This window comes from Oryctolagus cuniculus, chromosome 1 (genome assembly GCF_964237555.1).
Source record: "Oryctolagus cuniculus chromosome 1, mOryCun1.1, whole genome shotgun sequence".
Taxonomy (NCBI): domain Eukaryota; kingdom Metazoa; phylum Chordata; class Mammalia; order Lagomorpha; family Leporidae; genus Oryctolagus; species Oryctolagus cuniculus.
Genome location: NC_091432.1, coordinates 43,507,535 through 43,529,421, shown reverse-complemented (window position 1 = coordinate 43,529,421; position 21,887 = coordinate 43,507,535). Strand labels below are relative to the sequence as shown.

Below are 21,887 nucleotides of genomic sequence, written 5' to 3'. Positions count from 1 at the left end.
TGTTTCCTGAATTCTTATATCCATAATGGAAAAAATGAATGTTTTCAGGAAAACATGAGAGAATGAAATCATAGGAAATTCAGTATGTTTTTATTTGCATGGATGACTGAAAAATAACCTTCATTGAACACTTTGTACTACAATTGAATTATATTGATTTACATTCACACATACCCAATGATGTCTATAATGTTTTCTATGGGCATTATATGGGAGAATGAGACACAAACTTTAAGTAATTTGCCTAAGATATGATAGAGCACAGAGGTATAATTAAGTTTGAACTTGGATATTTACACTCCAGATTCCTAGCAAGTGTTTAGCCTGAGAAGCAGTGAATTAAATTAAAGAGCTTTAGAAGAAAATTTAAAATTTTCTTTGATTGCAGCTGACCTTAATTGATGCCTGAAGGGAAATGGGAAGGCCATTTTGGAATGCTTCATTGTTCTCGTGTAGGTTAATCAAGTAATCTATAAATATTTTGGTCACAAAAAATTTATACGTTGGATTAATTCCACTGAAAGATACAAAGATAATCAGTAGACTGTTGATGTTAGAAAATTTAATAATGCACCCTTTCTATTTATTTCTCTTTTTTTAAAGATTTATTTATTTTGCTTAATCAGAGAGAGAAGGAGAGGCAAAGAGAGAGAGAGGGAGAGGGAGAGAGGTCTTCCATCTGCTGGTTCACTCCCCAGTTGGCTGCAACGGCTGTGCTGATCCAAAGCCAAGAGTCAGGAGCTTTTTCTGGGTCTCCCATGTAAGCTCAGGGGCACAAGGACTTGAACCATTTTCTACTGCTTTCCCAGGCCATAGCAGAGCGCTGGATTGGACGTAGAGCAGCCAGGACTCGAACTGGTGCCCATATGGGATGCCAGCACTGCAGGCAGCGGCTTTACCTGCTATGCTGTAGCACCGGCCCCCTCTCTATTTCTTACACAGGATACCAATGGTTTATTTGTAGTAATTTCTAAATTTGCTAGCACAAAATATTTATTTCACATCATGGAGGCCAGTGTGCATTAGCAAGACTCTTGCTAGTTAGTTACTGAGTCTAAATTTCTATCTTACCTTAGTCCAACTTAACTTTTCTCTATTCATCATTTCATAACTAGTAACTTTAAAAAAAGATTTATGCATGTATTATTTTAAGATTTCAATTATACTTTTCTGAATTTATGGGAAACATTTTGCACATAGCTGAACTGTGAATTTAGTGAATTTTGAAGGCCCTAGAAACATATCCCATGGGAATGTCAGAACTCTATTATGGACTATTTGTTCCTGTCTCATGCTGATTATGATCTAGTTTGAGAAGTTAAACCTAGCCATGCATCAATTCATTCATTGATCACTTTTTGTAGACTTCATATACAATAGAATTGTTTAGGAAAACTTACCTGACTAAATAATTATAAATAGTGTTCAACTTAAGTGCCTTAGTAATTCTTCACTGAGTTGATCAGTAAGGGGAAAACTAATATGGGAGACATATGAGGAGATTCATATGCAGAGGTTTTCTTTTGCATCCCCAGCTTTTTGTATTTTTTTTCTTTTACTTAAGGTACTCCTCTCCATATCACTGGTCATTTTTTTAGCTTATCACTCATAATCACTCAAGGAAGACCCGTTTTTATAAAGTTTCTCTTCAATATTTCTTTGGCAAAAATAAAGTTCATTTTATTCAACGTACTACTGTTTTGATTGTATTTATTATTAAAGAAGATGTTACAGGCATTTCTTCTAAGCTGTTCATGAGAACTGAGAGAATTTTGTAAGTTTTTTTTAAAAAAACATAGACCTGAAAAAGATGTAATTACTCAGGTTTTTAGGATATAATAAATATTTTTATGTAAAACATGCCAACATATTTTTAAGTTCCAAAAGTACCGAGTGCTGGTTTTATTGGTTGTGTTTTTAATTAAGATTAAAGTAAGAATTATACTCTAAGATTCTTAACTAGAAGTTCCTGTAAAGACCCTTGGCTCTTGGATTTTTGGTTGGTGTGCAAGCATAAAAATATTGGCTCTTAGCTAATGAGCAGAAATCCTTATACCTAGTAATAAGTGACAAACTTTATAGATTTTGTATGTGAGGGAGCACAAGTCACTAGACTAATAAGAGTGGCTTTTTTGAAATTATACCAAAAAAAGTTTCATTTGGATGAAGATTGGAAGGTTCCATTCATACTGTTTATTGTTTGCCAGTCTTCCACTGATATGGAAGAAATGAATCTAACAACTCTAGAAAGAAAGCAAATACCCTGGGTGTGGGGAGCAACTGGGAGCAACTCAGACTAGACTAAGTTACTGGAATTAAGACTTATTCTATGCATCTGCTTTCCCACAATATGGCGCTGAGAAGGGAAACAGCTTCTACACAGCTGCCTCCAGTTCAACCAATAAACTGTGGGACCTGCTCCTGATTGGAGGAGAGCAGCGTACTCGGCGTGTGGGTAGCAGAGTTGGGATTGGCGGAAGAGGACTATAAAGGAGGAGAGAGACGGCATGCACCAGGAACATCTAAGGGGAACATCTGAAGGAACACCTGTGCAGTCCCTGAGAGAGCCGGCCGGCGGTGTGCCGCTCCCCTGCGGAAGTGGGGAATGTGGCAGGGGGAACCACCCTTCCACGGAGGTGGAAGGGTTGGTAGGCAACCCGGGAAGAACCAGCAGCAAACCCGGGGAGGGCCGAGCAGACGAAAGAACAGCGCAGGGTCCTGTGTCGTTCCTCCACGAAGACGGGGAGCGACACCTGGGAATCATCTAAATGCCAAGTTCCTAGATCAATACTGAATTCCTTTGCATTTGAAATTTCTGACTTAGGAAGTATGACTACCCAATTTCATTGTATTGATCCTTAAATAACTTCGACACCTTCAATATGATTGCATTGTATTTTAAGTAAATACCTTGACTCATATGTATGATATGCAAATCTTTGTAAAGACCATAAGCTTAGAGGGGAAAAGGTGCTATTTTAATTTATATGCTTGGGTGATTGTAAGTTCTTAAAGAGTGGTCTAATAATTTTTGATAACATGCTGTTTGTGGATATTCTTTCAAAATGTTCCCTATGTTGGATGAAATCTCAAATCAATCCTTTGCTTCCCTCCTGCACTATGGATACTGCATTCCTTTTTACTATGCTGATCATATACCTCCTGCCTTTAACACGCCCTTACTAGAGCAAATATTTTATAACTCCTAGATGATAGTTCCTACATGCAAACTCATTCACTGGTTTGAATTGTTTGCAAGTCTCCTCTTTCCCCAGTGCAGCTCCCACCCAGGGGTATAGGTGGTTGTTCATAGATTGGCTCAGTATTCAGATCTATTTGTGTTCCCTTCTAAAGATGATGCTTGTCTTATTTGCATCAACAAAAAGGTATACCATCATTTTGGGAGGTTTTTTTCCAGCAAACCATTGTTTAAAAACATTTGTGATGCTCTGGCCTCAGAATCAGCCCTTAAGGCATTCGGATACAGCTGAAAAGCCCATGAGAGTAATGCAGGCATGGAAAGCCAAGACACTCTGGCAAAAAACAAAACAAACAAACAAACAAACAAAAAACAACCACCTAAATGAAAGATCTCCGTGAGTGAGATCCCAGTGGAAAGAACAGGCCATCAAAAAGGAGGTACCTTTCTCTGAAGGGAGGAGAGAACTTCCACTTTGACTATGACCTTGTCTAAATATGATCAGAGTTGTCAAACTCAAAAGGCTTCCATAGCCTTGGCAACTCATGACAAGAGCCTCGGGTGATTACTGATGCCATAAACAAGAGTGTCAATTTGTTAAGTCAACAACAGGAGTCAATGTGCACTTACTCCTCATGTGAGATCTCTGTCCTTAATGTGCTGTACATTGTGATTTAATGCTATAACTAGTACTCAAACAGTATTTTTCACTTTATGTTCTGTGTGGGTGCAAACTGTTGAAATCTTAATATATACTAAATTGATCTTCTGTATATAAAGATAATTGAAAATGAATCTTGATGTGAATGGAAAGGGAGAGGGAGTGGGACAAGGGAGGGTTGCGGGTGGGAAGGAAGTTATTGGGGGGAGAAGCCATTGTAGTCCATAAGCTGCACTTTGGAAATTTATATTCATTAAATAAAAGTTACAAAAAGATTAAAAAGAATTTGTGATAATTTGATTTAATTTATCTATTTTGACATTTTTTTAATTGGAAAGAATGGATGAAATGTAAAGGTCACTCAAATTTCTATTTCTTTTGGAATTACGTAAAATAAGTAAGTAATTTACTATGTATTAATCTTTCTTCTTCAAGATTAATTATTAGAAATTTGACACATTTCCTTCTTGGATTATTTCTAAACTTGCCTCCTATAAATATATAATTATAATAGTCATATGTAGAACACAACACATGTATGTGAAATTTAACTTTATATGACCATCTTCATATGTATTCATATATATACTTACATCATAACATATATGGTATACATATCTGTTTGCAAATTTGTTTCCACTATGAGTATATTTTGAACATATTTCTCATCTAATATGTACATTTATCTTATTCTCTTTATGTGATCACATACAATTCCATTATATTTGTTTACTTTATATTATTCCATTAACCCTCTCTTGATATATCCTTATTCTATATTTTTCCTAGTCAGTATTGCAACAAATATATTTGTATTTACATTTTAAGCATAAATGCTGCTATGTATATAGAATATATTTTTAGAACATATCCTTACAAGTGAGCTGCTAGATTTAAGAACATACATATTTTAAATAATAGATATCTATGAATATTTTGTGAAAAAGACATTATACTATTCAATTTTTTCTTATTTTTATACTTATTTTGATTTATTTGAGAGTCCGAATGAGAGATAAAAAGAGAGGTACAAATACAAACTCACAGACCTCCCATCTGTTGGTTCACTGCCCAAGTATCTGCAATGGCCGGAACTGGGCTGGGCAAAAGCCATGAAGGGGTAGCTCAATCCAGGTCTCTCACATTGGTGGCAGGAACCCAAATACCTGAGCCATCACTGCTGCCTTCCAGCGTCCACATTAGTAGAAGCCAGAGCCAGGAGCTGAACCCAGGCATTCTGATGTGGGACCCAGACATCTTAAACAGTGCCTTAACTGCTAGGCCAAACATCCTCTCCTATTGTGCTATTTGTTATTGTATTTATAAATTATACAGGAAAGACTTTATTTAAAAAATATTTCTGGTATCTGGACCAATTAGTTGAAATATTCCTTTGTCAATAATTGCATAAATAGTTTTCATATCACCTAAAGCATATATTTGCATGAAAATCTATGTATTTATGCAAAAACTGTGATTATCTCTACCCTAAATCAACTTTAGTCAGCAACGATGGGTTGGATTTTTGAGAATAGACTAGACAGGTCAAGCCTTTGAATTACGTAGTAACTGTTTTAATTATATGGCTGCAAGACTTCACCAATCCACTTACTCTGCTATTTCACTTTTTACAACCATTCTTGTAAATGAGCTAAACAATCCACAAGATTTGATCTGTTATAATTGCTGGCTCACAGTGAATACAGGAAACACCCATTCTGTGCCTTCTCCCTTTGTCTCCTTGCTCTTTGAGGCAAAGTTCTGTGTCGCTTAGATTATCCACATAGTTGGTTCAGCCTTTCACATTACATAGAATCACACATTCTGTGGCTTCATGGAAATGCCATGGAAAGTGACTGTAGTCTGTTAAAGAAAAGGCAACTGTAACACCTTGCATGGTGCTAAGGTTATTTAGTTACTAAAATTTTATGAAAGATGATTGATAGGAAAGTCTGCCCAGGTTCACAGCCTACTTAAATGATAAATGTTATTTTCTTTTTTTAAGATTTTTTTTTGAAAGTCAGAATTACTGAGAGAGACACGGGGAGAGATAGAGAGATCTTCTGTCTGCTGGTTCACTCCCCAAACGGCTGCAAGGACCAGGGCTGGGCCAGGTTGAAGCCAGGATCCAGGAGCTTCATATAGGTCTCCCACATGGGTACAGGGGCCCAAAGACTTGGGTCATCCTCTACTGCTTTTCCAGATGCTTTAGCAGGGAGCTGGATTGGAAGTAGAGCAGCCAGGACTGAAACCAGAGCCCACATGGGATGCTGGCATCGCATACAGTGGCTTAACCCATTACACCACAATGCCAGCCCTTTAAGCATTTTCTTAACTCAAAAGAGAAATGATGTAGAATGTAAATAATATATTTCAAAGTCAAATAGCAGAGTTCACATAGTAAAGTTTACATAGTAAAGTTATACTCCAAGGATAAAAATGAAATGGTCTAGAAGAAAGACTGTATTATATATAAATGATTATTACTATCTCTCTTTCTTAGTATTGGTGTGGAGATCTGTGATGTTAGACAACTCTGCTGCTCTCTTGTGACTTTATAATTATTGCGTAATTTTTACTCGTGTGTATGCACATAGACTATAGGTATATGTGTCATATGTGTAGTACTCATACTGTGAGTTTTTCTCATTCCTTTTACACAACTGAGAAATATATTTACATATGCTTTGTGAGAAGTGTTGATAGAATACTTAATTGATGGGGCCGGCGCTGTGGCATAGTGGGTAAAGCTGCCACCTACAGTTCTGTCATCCCATAAGGGCACCGGTTTGAGTCTTGGCTGCTCCATTTCTGATCCAGCTCTCTGCTGTGGCCTGGAAAGGCAGTGGAGGATGTCCCAAGTGCTTGGGCGCCTGCAGCCATGTGGGAGAACTGGAGGAAGCTTCTGCTCCTGGCTCCGGATCAGCTCAGCTCCAGCTGTTGCGGCCATTTGGGGAGTGAACCAGAAGATGGAAGACCTCTCTGTCTCTCTGCTTCTGCCTCTCTGTAACTCTGCTTTTCAAATAATAATAATAATAATAAAGCAGAATACTTAATTGAAATAAAGGGTAAAACAGTAAAAACTTAAGAAAAAAAAAGAGGTGATCTGAGCCAGGAAATAACTTCTGTATATTACTACTGGATAATAAAAAGGCAAAGATAAGTATGTATAGGCCTAGATTTTCATAGTCTCTTAGCACCAGATAAGTTTCATCAGCATTTTATTTCCTTTACTATAGTTCTTTATAAGTCTACTAATTGATATAGGGTTGTTCCAGAGCATTTTGTTGAAGACATAAATGTGTGTTTATGTTACTGTGATAGCATCACCAGAGATTCCACCAGAGTGAGATTTCTTTATTTTTCAGAGTCTACCACTGAAGAAGATTCCATGCAAAGCCAGTGCACCCTCAGGCTCCTTTTTTGCTCGAGACAATACAGCAAATTTCTTGTCCTGGTGCCGAGATTTAGGGGTGGATGAAACATGTCTATTCGAATCCGAAGGTTTGGGTATGTATTTCCTATAGAATTATTGCTGATAAAATATTCAGATTTTTTTGGCATCTTCATTACAGTCATCAAGAGTTTTTATTATATAGTGCCATTTCTCAAATTATCTTTTAAAAAGAATAATTCAGTTGCAAACTTGTAGATTTGCTGTAAACTTGATCCTTGAAGGTAGAAAAATACATAATCCCTCTTACTATTTGTCACAAGTAACACAATCTTCCCCAAGCCAAAAATTATAGCCATTAATGCAAAATTGGTAGATATTTGGAAAATATTAGACTAAATTTTAACATCAGTCTTTAATCTGGATTAGAAGGATAGCTATGTGTGTTCCATTCAAAGAGAACATTATTGTCATTTCTCTTCTACAAAAGTATAATAAACTGTTTCCTAACAACCTCTTTTTGTTGAAACTAAAGTTTATTAGTGTGTTTGTTCACTTTGTAATGAGTTAAAAGGAAGGCATTTAAGCTATATATTAGGATAATTAAAGATAATGATGTAAAATATCCTTTGGTACCCAGCCTTCCCAGATTATTATTATTTTTTAATTTTTTGATTAAATTTTGGTAAATTCACTTTCATATCATAGAGTGAGTTTTTGTATTTCCTTGGAAGAAAACTTATGTTAGACTATTCTGTATTTCCATACTACCTGAGATCCTAGAATTAGGGGCTGGTGCCGTGGCTCACTTGGTTAATCCTCTGCCTGTGGTGCAGGCATCCATATGGGCGCCGGTTCTAGTTACGGTTGCTCCTCTTCCAGTCCAGCTCTCTGCTGTGGCCCGGGAGGGTAGTGGAGGATGACCCAAGTGCTTGGGCCCCTGTACCCGCATGGGAGACCAGGAGGAAGCACCTGGCTCCTGGCTTTGGATCAGCACAGCTCCGGCCATAGTGGCCATTAGGGGGTGAACCAACAGAAGGAAGACCTTTCTCTCTGTCTCTTTCTCTCACTGTCTATAACTCTACCTGTCAAGTAAATAAATTAAAAAAAAAGAACTAAATGTTCAAATCTCTTATATAGACCCAATGCAGTATAATTGTAAAAGGGAGAAAACTGGAATTAAAGTCTCATTTTAATGAAATGAAACTAAATAAAGAAAGGAGACATCTGGGGATGGGATCAGGAAGACATTGGTTCTTTTGCTTAAGGCTTTAAAAATTAATTTACAAAAACATAACTATTAAGCATCAACAAGAAAATAAACTGAGCATCCTTCAGAAAGAGCAAGCATATGAATTATCTTGCAATCTGAATATCCTTTGCCTACAGACCTCTCTAAACAATATTCTGCTATTGAACCTACAAAGTTAATGATAGCAGCTGAAATTTTACTAATTTTATATGCCTAAGGAAATTACATTTTTTAAATATTTATTTTTTATTTTTTTGAAAGGCAGAGTTACAGGAAGAGGAGAGAGAGAGAGAAAGAGAGATCTTCCATCTGCTGGTTCACTCCCCAAAATGGCTGCAACAGCTTGGGCTGGGTCATGCTGAAGCCAGGAGCCTGGAGCTTCTGGGTCTCCCGCCTGAGTAGAGGGACCCAAGAACTCAGGCAATCTTCCATTGAGCAGCTAGGACTCATACTGCTGCCCATATGGGATGATGGTATCTCAGGCTAGGGTAAGCTGCTGCACCAGGACCTGGCCCCAAGAGGAAATATGACATATGAAAAAGATAGTCATCAAATTTCTGACTCTCACAGTAGGGAAAATAATATGAATTTAGACTAGGAGAACATTCCAGACCTGAAAAAATATCACAGTTGTTTGCTGTTTAATATTGTACTCCTTGAAGCAAACTGATTTTGGTGGAAGATGTGTGTGTGTGTGTATGTAGAGTTGTAGATGATACCTCTGTTTTAGTAGGGTGGTCCAGTAGTCATCCTACAAATAGATATTCACCTTCAAGTTTTTAGGGAACCATGTGAGTGGAGGATTGGAAGAGTCAGTGCAGAGGAATCATTTGCAAAGCAAGAACAGTAGAAATTCTTGAAATATCTAGCAAACATCCATCTATATATATACATGTACAAACCAATATAGAGGTATATAATCAAAGCTTTGTCACAAGAGTTCACTCTGCACGTGTTGACAGTTACCATCATGATATGAAATCCTGAAGTGCCATTGCCAAGGAACTTCCACATGGGGGAAACTGCTTCACTGGTAGTTTGTTAATTTATTAGCTTCTTCATTGCACAACCTTTAATTAAAGAAACATTTTTTTATTGACTACTGTGGGCCAAATAAGTTACTTGCTTAGCTATGAATGTAAGTATGACCTTGTCTTAATTTTCTCATGGCCCATGAGTTCTTTTGTTATATGAACTAGTAAATTTTCAGATGGAATCCAAAAATAAATCTAGCAGTAAATGTTGTTTACTGGAAATATCACTATAGCTCAAGATTTCTATGTTTGTTTTATGCACATTATTTATCTTGATGATTTTTAAAAATGCCATTCAATAAATAATACAATTTATTCTGAAATTGTAAAGTCTAAAGACATTTATTTAATGACCTTAGAATATAAATACTCTAACATATGTACTTACGTGAACAAGAATTTTGAGATGGCCTATTTTTTCAGCTTGTTTGAAAAATAAACTGATATTATAAAAAGAAAGTCCATGATAATTTATATTTATGTAAATATTGAGTATTTTATGAAAAAATCTACATTATAACTTAGCATATAACTTGCAATTAAAATATTTATATATCCGAGAAGATTTAATAAAAGTATGTTCTCAAGGCTGTACAAATTTCAAAATCACTTTTATTCTTCTCAGTACCAAATTAAATCAAATGGTTAGGCTTTCAAAGATTTTGCTCAATTAAAAAATAGATTTGATTTTTCTGCTGCTCAGAACAGGACATGAGGTGATATATAATAGGCCTTGAATACAGAAGAAAGGGGCCAATATTACAGCATTGACTTTAGGATTAGGCAGAGAAAGGAAACAGCTGTGCCCAAAGTTGTTCATGCTAATCAAGGGGTAGGACACTGAGAAATGTCCTTTCCCCAGGTCAAACCTTGGATTTTTCTTATTATTCACTGTGGGTGAGGAAGTGACTGAGCTGCACTGATGGCCTTGGACTCTGTAGTTGCCGAATTGACTTTCTTGTAACAATAACACTGTGTACTCTGCTTGATGTCTTTTCACACTCACTTTTGAAAGGGAATTTAGGGCAAGGTTTTTTTTCTACCTCAAGATTTCATTTCAGTAGCACACAAGATGAAGAGCATCCTTTGTGTCCTAGTGTTTTGAACAGCAAATAAAATGAAAAGATATCCTGATGAAGGAGAAAAATGTCTTTGATTGAATTATAAAGTAGATCACTCTACTGAGTGTGTGTGAAGAGGCTTCTGTGTTTTGCTGTTCAAAGGTCTTTGCCTGCATAAAGCATCCTTATCTTTGTGGCACCTGATATGCTCCCCTGTGTTGTAGTGTTTTCCCTTGAACAGTTATTTGCCACAGGATCTTGATTCACAACTCACTCGATCTGTTCTCTTTCCACAACAGCTAATGACAAGAAATTTCCGTAGGTGAGGGAAAGTGTGCTAGGAGTAAATAGAAGTATGGATAGCCTGTAGACATCCCATGCTCTTGTCTCATGTTTCTTGTTCGTTTGATTTTTGGAGACAACTTCCGATGACACATATAATCAAAGATAGCATATATCCTGGGGTGACATCTTGGCATATGACTCTCTCTTTTGTGAAATGTCAGTCCTCAGATCATACAATCACTATATTACAAATTGTGTTTCAAAATAAGCAATAGAAAAATAGATAAAGGTCGTGAAGAGCCTATTCATGAAAGCCTTATAAAAATCTAAAAAAAATATAAAAATCTTGGGCACCTTAATAATAAGATAAATGTAAATAAAAATTATGCAAAATTAAGAAAATTTGTTGTTGGTAAGTATATAGGAAAACAGGATCTTCTGTACATTGCTAATGAAAATTGGAAATTGGTTTTCTTTCCTTGGAAAGAAGTATAACATTCTATATCAAAGACCTCAGAAGTGTTTATACTTGGTTATGTTTTTCTGTTCTGAAAATTAATCTGAAGGAGAGCAGAGTGAGCACCAAAATGACCAATGAAACGTTGTTTCTTAAACAGATACCAGAATCTATGATATTTGGAGGTAGTTTGAATAAACTATGTGTAGTCATCCATAGATGTTAAATAAAATAAAATTCTTAAAGTATTTTAATAATATGTGATAATATAATATATTATGGATATAAGGACACACACTTATACCATGTATATAATAATAAAAATTGATATTCATAATTTGAAAGAAAAATGGTCATGTAATGTGATATTTTATTTAATTATCTCTTAACAAACTTTAGCTAGTAAACACTTATGGCATGGAATCTGAAATATGAGCAATTAGTTTTTATTTGTATTAAAAAGTGGCTGAACCAACATGCACGGAAAGCTATTGACATATAAGTTTATGGATGAGCACAATAGAAAAGATTTTTTTCAAATTGTTGGAGATAAACTGACACTTAAAGTGATTATGGGACTGTATACTGCTATAGATTTTTGCATGCTCAATGGAGCATATTCTAACCTTGTGTATCTACATGCAATGCTCACCCTGACCCCTACTGTTCAAACCATGTTGACATAAAAATCAGTGACTGGAGTAGATACTCTTTTTCATGTCTCTGACTTATTAAGATTTATTACTATTTCATTCAATTCCTTGAAAATATTTAGGAATGTGCTTTAGGCTAACAACATGTATGTGGATATTTCTTGAATTTAAAAAGTTTGTAGTTTTCCACACTATAAACAAAATTGTCCCCAAAAATTATTTTAAAATAAATGAACGTATAACTGGAAAGTTAAAATAGTGTTCAGAAGGTTCTAGCTAAAAAAGAATTTCTATTTTCAGTTTCATGGTGATATAAAATGTATTATTTTGTATTAGTAATATAACAGTAAGTTTAATACTTTTTCAAGTATTGATGTAATTTGAGACTCATTTTCAGAATAATGTTAAATATTGTATGTAATTCATTTTTCCTATTTAAGAGCAGAAATATGATTAGTTCTTAAGCTTAAAAAACACTCTTAAATTATAAGCCACAATTTAATCTTCTTGTGTTATTGTTTTCTAAGATGTTTTACTCAACAAAACATTGTCCTAAATTAATGATCTTCTTTGCCAGGTTTGTTGTTTATAATTTACAATGGTACAGCGATTTAGAAAATGTCAAGTCCATTTAAAATTTTTCCAGAGCCTTGTTTGTATTTTCATTTGTATACATTCTGGGGAGTTGGAGATTGGAGGTGGGAAGGGCAGGATGCTTTAAAATATACCTTTTTGCTTGCAATAATTGTGTCAATATCACTATGTTATTGGATGATTATAGGATTTGAAGGCCTGTGACTATTCTTCATCTATTACTCTGAGAAAGAATCTACCCAGCAAGAAAAGGGTTTGCTATCTGCTATGTGGCATGCAAATATGTGTGATTTGCCTGAGTATCACTTTCCTGTTTTTTCTTCCCCCTGTGTTTGTTTGCTGTGTGGTACTGTCTTCTTTTGATGCATCACCCTGATGAGCATTTTTGCAAAAGCTTTTGTTCTGTTGAACAGTGTCCAGCCTTCAGCTTGAAAGGCAAACCTAACCTACCTGCAGTATTGGCTGGTTGTTGTTGCTGCACAGAAGTGCAATGGATTGTGTATGGAATTTTAAACATTAACTCGTTCCATTTTCTACTTTAAAGTCACCTGTTGCATCAGAAAAAGAACCTATGCCTGCCTTCTAGTGTTTGATAAATTACCCCTTGTCTTGTTCTGACTGTTGTTTATACTGAGGACTGTAAGAGTGTTTCTGTGGAGAAAAACATTTTATTACCTTAATTAGTATTAATTTATGATAACAATTTATTCAGCTCTGGGTCACTTTTATTCAGTTTATTTCTTTCCCAGTATCATCTTCATTTAGACTGTGTTATGTTTAAAAAACGTTTTGTTTCACAAAGCATTTACTTAATTAGCACTTCAACTTCCTTTTGATAAAGGTTTTATTTATTTTGTATTTCTTTGAAAGGTGAAAGGTGGGGAAGAACGGCGGGAGGGGAGAGAGCCAGAGTGAGAGGGAGAGCGAGAGCGAGAGAGAAACACAAAAGACATAGAGACAGATCTTCCATCAACTGGTTCATTCCTCAAATGCCTGCAACAACTAGGGTTTGAAGGCTGAAGCCAGAAGCCAGGAGCTCCACTCAGGTCTCTCATGTGGGTGATAGGGACCCAAGTATTCACATGGCCACTTACTGCCTCCCAGGATGTGTATTAGCAGGAAGGTGGATTGGATGTAGAGTTGTGCCTCAAACCTAGGAAGCCCACTATACAATGTGGATGTCCCATGCAACATTCTAACAGCTGCACCAAACACCCATACCCTCAATTCTGTTTGCACTTTTGAACTGAGGAAATCTTTTCCAAATCTCGCCATTCCCCCATTCCTGGGAAAATGTAAGAGAGCAATATTTAATCTGTTTAAAGGGAAAATGACTTCTTGGACTGATGGTTCATCAAGGACTTGACAAAGTCAGGGTTGAAGTAGAAAAGTAGACAGTTTTCTGTTCTAGGTCAGTTTTCATTGTATCAGTATTTGATAAGTTATCAGTATGTTCTCAATAAATGAAAGCTAAGTAGTGCAACATGCTTTCATATGTTTCTCCCAACAACCATCACTTTGGGAATGTGAACTTGAGGCTTTGAGAATGAAATTGCTTGCCCAGTATTACACAGCTTCTCAACAGCCCAGCTAAGATTCAAATTTAGTTCCATTCACTCCAAAGGCCATTCCCTGTCTTACATAAAGTTATGCTTTATTTGAGTTCATTTTAGATGTTTGAAGGATTGTTTCAAGTAAATTTAACCACAAAACATAAATATAAGCCAACTTAAAAAGATTCTTAACTCTGATTGTTGATGAGTTATGGTGACTTAATCCATTGATTAAACATGAATGCTGGGTGTTGAAAAAATGGTGCTTCTTGTTCCAGGATATTTATCTATTTCCTGGGAGAAGCAATTAACCATATTCTTTTTTATTGATCTTTCATTACTGATGAAATTATGAATGGACTTCCTTGTTTATATTTTTCCCCCTCTTTCCTTCTCTTCAACTTCAGGTCTGTTAGTGTTCTTAAATTGCTCCCCATAGTTGTCTTCTACATATAAACTCAGAGATTTCTATGAGGGTCTCTCTCTAAGTGACATGTCACAAGGACCTATCTCTTTACTTTCTTGGCCAGCACCTTTTGTATCTGATAGATCCTCAAGGACACTTCTCTCAGCAGATATTTAATGTTATTGTAATATTGGTTAACACACTGCTAATAAACTTCAGTGTACATTCTAATCTCCTGAACAGCTTGTTTAAATGCAGATATTGATCAGTAGGACTAGGGTGGAGCTCCATAATTTAAACAAGCTCTTACATAATCCCCGTTTTGTTAGTCTGTGGCCCCTACATCAATATCAAGAAAATAAGCTTTATTAAATACTTACCTTAGATTAAGTTATCTTAAATATATTACATTATAAGGAAGAAGAGGTACAATGATCAGGAAGTTAGGTAGCCTTCAGGGGAACCCAATTCTTTTGGACTGCTAATGTAATAAATAGTCTGTACCACACTCTCTGAATTATTTAAACCTATTGTTATGTTCTGTCGCTATTAATTTATGAATTGCTCACAATTAAGTAACACTTAGCCAAAAATATAATCTTTTCAAGTCCTTCGTGAATAAAAGGATAAAAATTATTTTTTAAAAAAATTACCAAGAATATTATAACCTCCAGTTGTAAAGAATCCAACTGGACAACACAGTTTTTTATGCATTCATTTCTTAGTGCATCTGTTAAAACTTAATATATTTAGCTAAATGATACATTCATGGTCTAATGCACTTTATCCCCACAGATTCTGTGACATTGAAACTCTACCCTTTGCTTTAGTGGAAGGCCTCATTTTCTATTCCTGGAGCTAGCAGCATTCCATTTGACATTTGATGCCCATGAGATTTTTATAGAATCTAGGTTATAAAATCCAGTCTCTTGCCACATAGCTTTGAATGAGGATTTCTGTAACCTCTCCCAAAGGTGTTCTGCATTATGCTTTTTTAAAAGACAGTTTTGACTATTTTTTTTAAAAAAGCATAAAATGATAAAATAGTTCATATGGTAATTACCATTGACTAAAGAACTTTTATTTATCCATAGAAATTTGAAGAAAGCAGTATCAATGTCTTCTTCTACCCCTGACTTCAACAAAAGACCATATTAATGTTTTTTGCTTTTTTTTAAAGATCAGAATATGTATTTATTAGAGGGTTCTTTTTGAGATTTTTCTTTCTTATTAATATAAACAGAACAGATTTTATGTATTTTGTAGATACAATTCTAAGCTAACCATGCTATCCTCTCCCACTCCCCCCTCAATCCCCCATCCTTCCTTCCTTTTTTTCCTTTAATTTTTGCAATAACATAATTTCAATTTACTGTATAATCACAAGCTTAATACACCACTAACCATCATGTTTCAATAAGTAAAAAATATGAAGACCACTATTTCACAGGAATATAGACAAGGGCTAAAAATAATCAACTCATAAGATGTCAGTTTCAGTCTTATACTTTTTTGTATTCTATATTAACTACCACATATCAGAAAAAACATATGATATTTGTCTTTGTTGGGACTGGTTTATTTCACTAAGCACAATGGTCTCCAAGATGAATTTTACAATGATGTAGTGTGAAAAGTATTTCCTGCTAAAAATTTTACTATAAGCACAATTTTCTTTATTTTTTGAAAAGACCAATGAATAAATAGAACTGAGCTTAAATTATTCATATGACTCAATGCAAAGGCTTTGTTTCAAACCCAATACACTAAAAGGAGTGCTTCTAATCCTCCTGATAATAATATGCATTGTTATTTACTCTTCTAAAATATACAATATGTAATTAACTTTATAGATAATTTATTGAAAATAGGCTCACTTAAATTATTTTATTCTCAGAGACAGAGGAAAACTAGCAGTAAGATGTTTGCAATTTCAAAATAATGACATGTCTCAATATAATTGTACTTAAACTTTGTACTTAGCATGAAGTTAGTAACTAAAGGATTATCTGTTTTTTAATTGTCTATATATACTGGCCAAATTGACCTTTTCACCCTGAAATTTGATAAAATTTAGCATTAACTACTTCTTATATACTGTAAATGAAATGTTTAAAATACATTTAATAGAACCGCTCTACATTGTATCTCCCCAAAGTTTTTTTTTTTTTTTTTTTCATTTCAGTGTTTCTTCCATAGCTTAATATAGTCACAGACGCTCTATCTTTCTGTTAGCATTTTCCTAAGAAATGATGCTGGGGAAGAGGTTTATTTCTCTTACATCCTCTAGACTGTTCTGTTAAGATAAAACGAATCATCAGCTAATTACCATCTTGCAAAATTAGTTTTCTGGTAAGTCTACGGTAGATTCAGCATTTGAAAGTGCTGAGCAAAAGCTATTTCTTGGGGACAAATGAGGGAACAAAGAAATACACAGTACCAATTCACCCTACATATCAATTTGTCTTTTTTATATTGCCCACAATATTATCTCCAGGACAAATTTGATTTTCTATAAAATATGCCAGTTACCATCCAGTGCTTATATAGTCCTCAAAATATGTACCATACATTGGCTAAAGAACCACTGTAGTTGTGTTGGATAATTTATAATTGTTTATTGTCTGCATATCGACACATTAGTTCAGTCCACTAGTAATTTTTTTGTTCTGACACTGTGTCCATCAAGAAATGCATGAAATTGAATCCAAAGCTCCTGGGGCTTTAGCCACTTGCTTCACACAGCTTTCAGTTATGATGAGAGTGTTAGCATACTCTTATTTTTTTTTTTTTTTTTTTTTTTTTTGACAGGCAGAGTGGACAGTGAGAGAGAGAGACGCAGAGAGAAAGGTCTTCCTTTGCCGTTGGTTCACCCTCCAATGGCCGCCGCTGCAGCCGGTGCACCGCGCTGATCCTGGCAGGAGCCAGGAGCCAGGTGCTTTTCCTGGTCTCCCATGGGGTGCAGGGCCCAAGCACCTGGGCCATCCTCCACTGCACTCCCTGGCCATAGCAGAGAGCTGGCCTGGAAGAGGGGCAACCGGGACAGAATCCGGCGCCCCAACCGGGACTAGAACCCGGTGTGCCGGCGCCGCAAGGTGGAGGATTAGCCTATTGAGCCACGGCGCCGGCTGTGTTAGCATACTCTTAAACATCTTCCTCTCCCCTGTTTATATATTGTCATTTCTCCCACTGAAAACTATTGCTTATTTTGTACCATGGATATGTTAAAAATAGAAGTCAAAAACAGAAGAAATTCACGATCTAAATAGGAAGATTGATTTTCATTTCTTTGCTTCTGTTTTAATATTTTTTATAATCCTCTGTTTGCAGTTGGTGACTATGTGATACTATGTTTCTATGTTATCTTTCACTGTAGTGGATTTAATGTATCCGACTTAGTGAAGTTGATGTTATTCTAGCCATAGTCACGAGCAGTATACTTAAAACTGTGAATAGTGAATATTTTTATTTTATGCTTCCTTCACCAGGGTTTTGTGACAATTCAGTAATGGTTGGCTGAAACTAAAATTTTATATTACCAAGAATGGAAATGTTTTATAATTCAGATTTTTCATAATAGATTCTGTATTAATGAGCATTATTGATAGAATGAGAATTTACTTAAAAAGCTTTAAAAGTGGTATTTTTAAAACCAAATAATAATAAATGTGCATGTCTATCTGAAGCCAAATGAAATTACATACAATCCAAGTGAAAGTATTTTTTTCTAATTACCCCAGACTCTGTAAATTCCATTATAGTGTAGGTATAACTACCATAATGTGCAGTGAGTGGGAATTAGAACATTTAAGTTAAGCAAATATAATACTGGAAAACTGTATTGTTAAAAAATTCTATGTTTAGGGCCGGCGCCGCGGCTCACTAAGCTAATCCTCCGCCTTGCGGCGCCGGCACACCGGGTTCTAGTCCTGGTTGGGGCGCCGGATTCTGTCCCGGTTGCCCCTCTTCCAGGCCAGCTCTCTGCTGTGGCCAGGGAGTGCAGTGGAGGATGGCCCAAGTCCTTGGGCCCTGCACCCCATGGGAGACCAGGAAAAGCACCTGGCTCCTGGCTCCTGCCATAGGATCAGCGCTGTGCACCGGCCGCAGCGCACTGGCTGCGGCGGCCATTGGAGGGTAAACCAACGGCAAAGGAAGACCTTTCTCTCTCTCTCACTGTCCACTCTGCCTGTCAAAAAAAAAAAAAAAAAAAAATTCTATGTTTAAGAATTAAATCAATATTTCTATTTTCTTAAAATTTATCAATATTTTAGCACCTTCTTTATTAGAATATTATTTTTGTGTAAAGGCTAATCTCAATGCAAAATGTTTTTCTAATGTCTATTGTCTCTAGTGCTGAATATAACGTTTTTAAAATCTTCTAATCCTGCTAATATAAGCAGTATATGCTCATCTTGTAGGCTTAACAAATGAACTATGATTTGTCAGCATTACAGAGTGTTCCCAAAGCTCTCAGTAAAACAGATTTATTAGTTAATCAGATTATATTAAAATAGAAATATTATTTCAAAGAGCACTCTTATTTTTTTCATTTTATTAACAGACCTGGTTGCCAGTCAGTATAAAATATTTCTTTTTAAATTATTTATTACATCAGATTTAATTAGGAGAGGATATCAAGTTTCATGGTCTCACTTAACATTTGTCTTAGGAGGATAACAAAGGATTATGGTATACAATTTTCATCCTTATTCATTATATCATTTCCACTACAGTCACTGATGAAGGCAGACCCAGGATATTAAGGTCAACCCTTGTTTTATAATCTTGTATGTCTTGTATGTTTTAAATATCTACCAATTATTTCATAATTATTATGTACATATATACCCAAGGTTGACTTACTGATGTAAGCTAATTGAAAAAAAAATTTTTTTCAGGATGCTGTTTACTCAAGGCAAGGTTCCTAAGATTAATAACTTTTTGGAGGAAAGTTGGACAGTGTTTTGAAAACCATGTTAAGCCTTCAGTGGAGCTAGATGTCCTATGAAATAGCATGCATTCTATGAGTATCAGAAAGAAGACTCATTTACTGGGAGTTGGAGGGACAGGGGGTCATTGGCAAACCTTTTCACCATGGAGCTGCTTTACAATCCCTATCTTCCCCGTCTTGTCTTCCAGTCCTTCACAAGCAACCAAGGGAAGTGTGTCTCTGTTTGCTAGAGCTTGGCCGGATTGCTGCTAGGTAAGTCAGACAACTGCAGTGATGTCCAGATGTGGACAATTTTAGCATCCAAGCAGCAAAGAAGCTTACTTTTCATTGTTGATGTTTAACCTGAATTATGAGAAGCTACTCATTCAAATATGATTAGTATGATCATCCTTCTATTGTGATCTTGCTGTCAAAACCACTATGTCTAAGTATTTGCTAATGTCCTTTAACCAAATGTATTTTCCTTCCCGATCTTTCTTGAGGTATAGAGGAGGATCTTGTATGTGAAGTGTTTCATGACAATTAACTATTTTTTTCCAAGTTTATGTCTACACTCTATCCCTCCGCACTTAACTCCTTGATTCCTCTTTTAATAATTTAAAAAATTTAATAATTCAGCCTCCTTTTTTGTTCCTATTCTTCATTTTCCTGCACTCAGCACCTCATCTCTAAACAACTTTAGTTTCTACTTTTGAGTGGAATTATTTTAAAATTATTCATGTATTTTTATTAGAGACACAATTGGCCTTACGTAGGGACATCTTTTGAACCCTTCTGAGAGAAGAAAAAGTAATTGTGTATAAGCAGATGAAGCTGAGATGAAGATGAGCTGATAAGCCAGCTTGCTTAGGCTTTATGTTTTCCCATGTATTATTTTGATAACCATAAGACAGAGCTACTGAAGTTTTCTATGAAGTTCAAAGAATGAGACATAAAGCTATATTTATTTAAAGAGGTCTTGGTGCAAAATAAAAACTTAGAATTGATTAGAAAATGTGATCCAGGACTGACTATACTTTTAGGGTTGAGATCAGATAACTTTGTAAGGTAAAGTGACAGCTAGCACTGGTGTGCACTCTCAAGTAGAGAATTTATGTAAAAAAATCAAGGAAAAGGAAGTTGTATACATCAGAAAATTACAGCATTGCTAGAAAACTTGCTGCCAGTTAACGGATTTTTTTTGATCCATTAGAAAATGAACCTGTAAATAGATGTTACCTCAAGTTTTTAAAATCATTTTGGTCATTTAACCTTAATGCATTGTACACCATGCATGAATTTTATTGTATCACAATAATTGGATGTGAGAAAGATTTTTTAAAAGATTTATTTGTTTATTTGAAAGGCAGAGTTAGAGAGAGGCAGAGGCAAAGGCAAAGAGAGAGGAAAGTCTTCCACCTGCTGGTTCATTCTCCAAATGGCCACAATGGCTGGAGCTGGGCTGATCAAAGCCAGGAGCCTGGAGCTTCTTCTGGGTCTCCCACACCGGCGAAAGACCCAAACACTTGGGCCATCTTCCATTGCTTTTCCAGACACATTAGCAGAGAGCTGGAACAGAAGTAGAGCAGCTGGGACTCAACAGGCACCCATATGGGATGCAGGCACTACAGGCGTGGCTTTACCTGCTATGCCATGGCACTGGCCCCAGGAAGACTGGTTTTTAAAATTCAAGTTAAAAATTACTGAATCCCAGTTAGCATGGAATAAAGGAAAAACAATTTGTGGCATTTTGATGTCATGCTATTCCCAGATAATTGCATGAAAAACTCTGGGGAGAGCACACTAGTCTTTGGTCTATCAGGTGTCTACTAATCAGGCATAGTCCAAGTTTCTGGTGTGTGGCTCCTTCTTAGGATTCCATTCCTTCTCAGTTCTTTGACATCCTTGACTTTTGTGAGAGCAGAATAAAAGCACCTGCTATTTTAGGACCCTGCTGTGCCTACTTTCTCACTAGTTTTGTGGCACCCGACCTGCAGTAGCTACATTCATGAGTAAAAGGAATGCAAGGATTTGGGAGCTTTGGGAGGAAGTTTAAAATGTACAGGGGAGGGACCCATTCAAATTAAAAACTGAATACATGAGCTGCTGTCACCAAACTGCCCAAGTAAAAGAAATATAGATGGCCAAGAGATGCTACCTAACAAAGCATCAAGTATTTTAAACATACCATTAAAATATCCCGAAATGCTGGATTTTACTGTGTTGCTTAAATGATCTAATTATCTTGCTTCTGAAAGTTATGATGTACAGGAAAAAAAGGGAGCTGTTCTTTTTGTTTGTTTGTTTTGTTTTTTATTTTTAACTTTTATTTAATGAATATAAATTTCCAAAGTACAGCTTATGGATTACAATGGCTTCCCCCCTATAACGTCCCTCCCACCCGCAAC

At 35.9% G+C, this 21,887-nt stretch overlaps 1 protein-coding gene across 4 annotated transcripts in view; it reads left to right on the top strand.

Moving 5' to 3' along the window:
- Nucleotides 1–21,887, top strand: part of GAS2 (growth arrest specific 2) — a 147,901-nt gene that overhangs the window by 49,699 nt on the left and 76,315 nt on the right. For all 4 annotated transcript variants that reach the window (XM_017345590.3, XM_008268892.4, XM_008268897.4 and 1 more), the window contains 2 exons: nucleotides 7,229–7,370; nucleotides 19,689–19,752. In XM_017345590.3, the coding sequence (XP_017201079.1) occupies nucleotides 7,229–7,370; nucleotides 19,689–19,752 (206 nt within the window). The remainder of the gene's footprint in view (nucleotides 1–7,228; nucleotides 7,371–19,688; nucleotides 19,753–21,887) is intronic.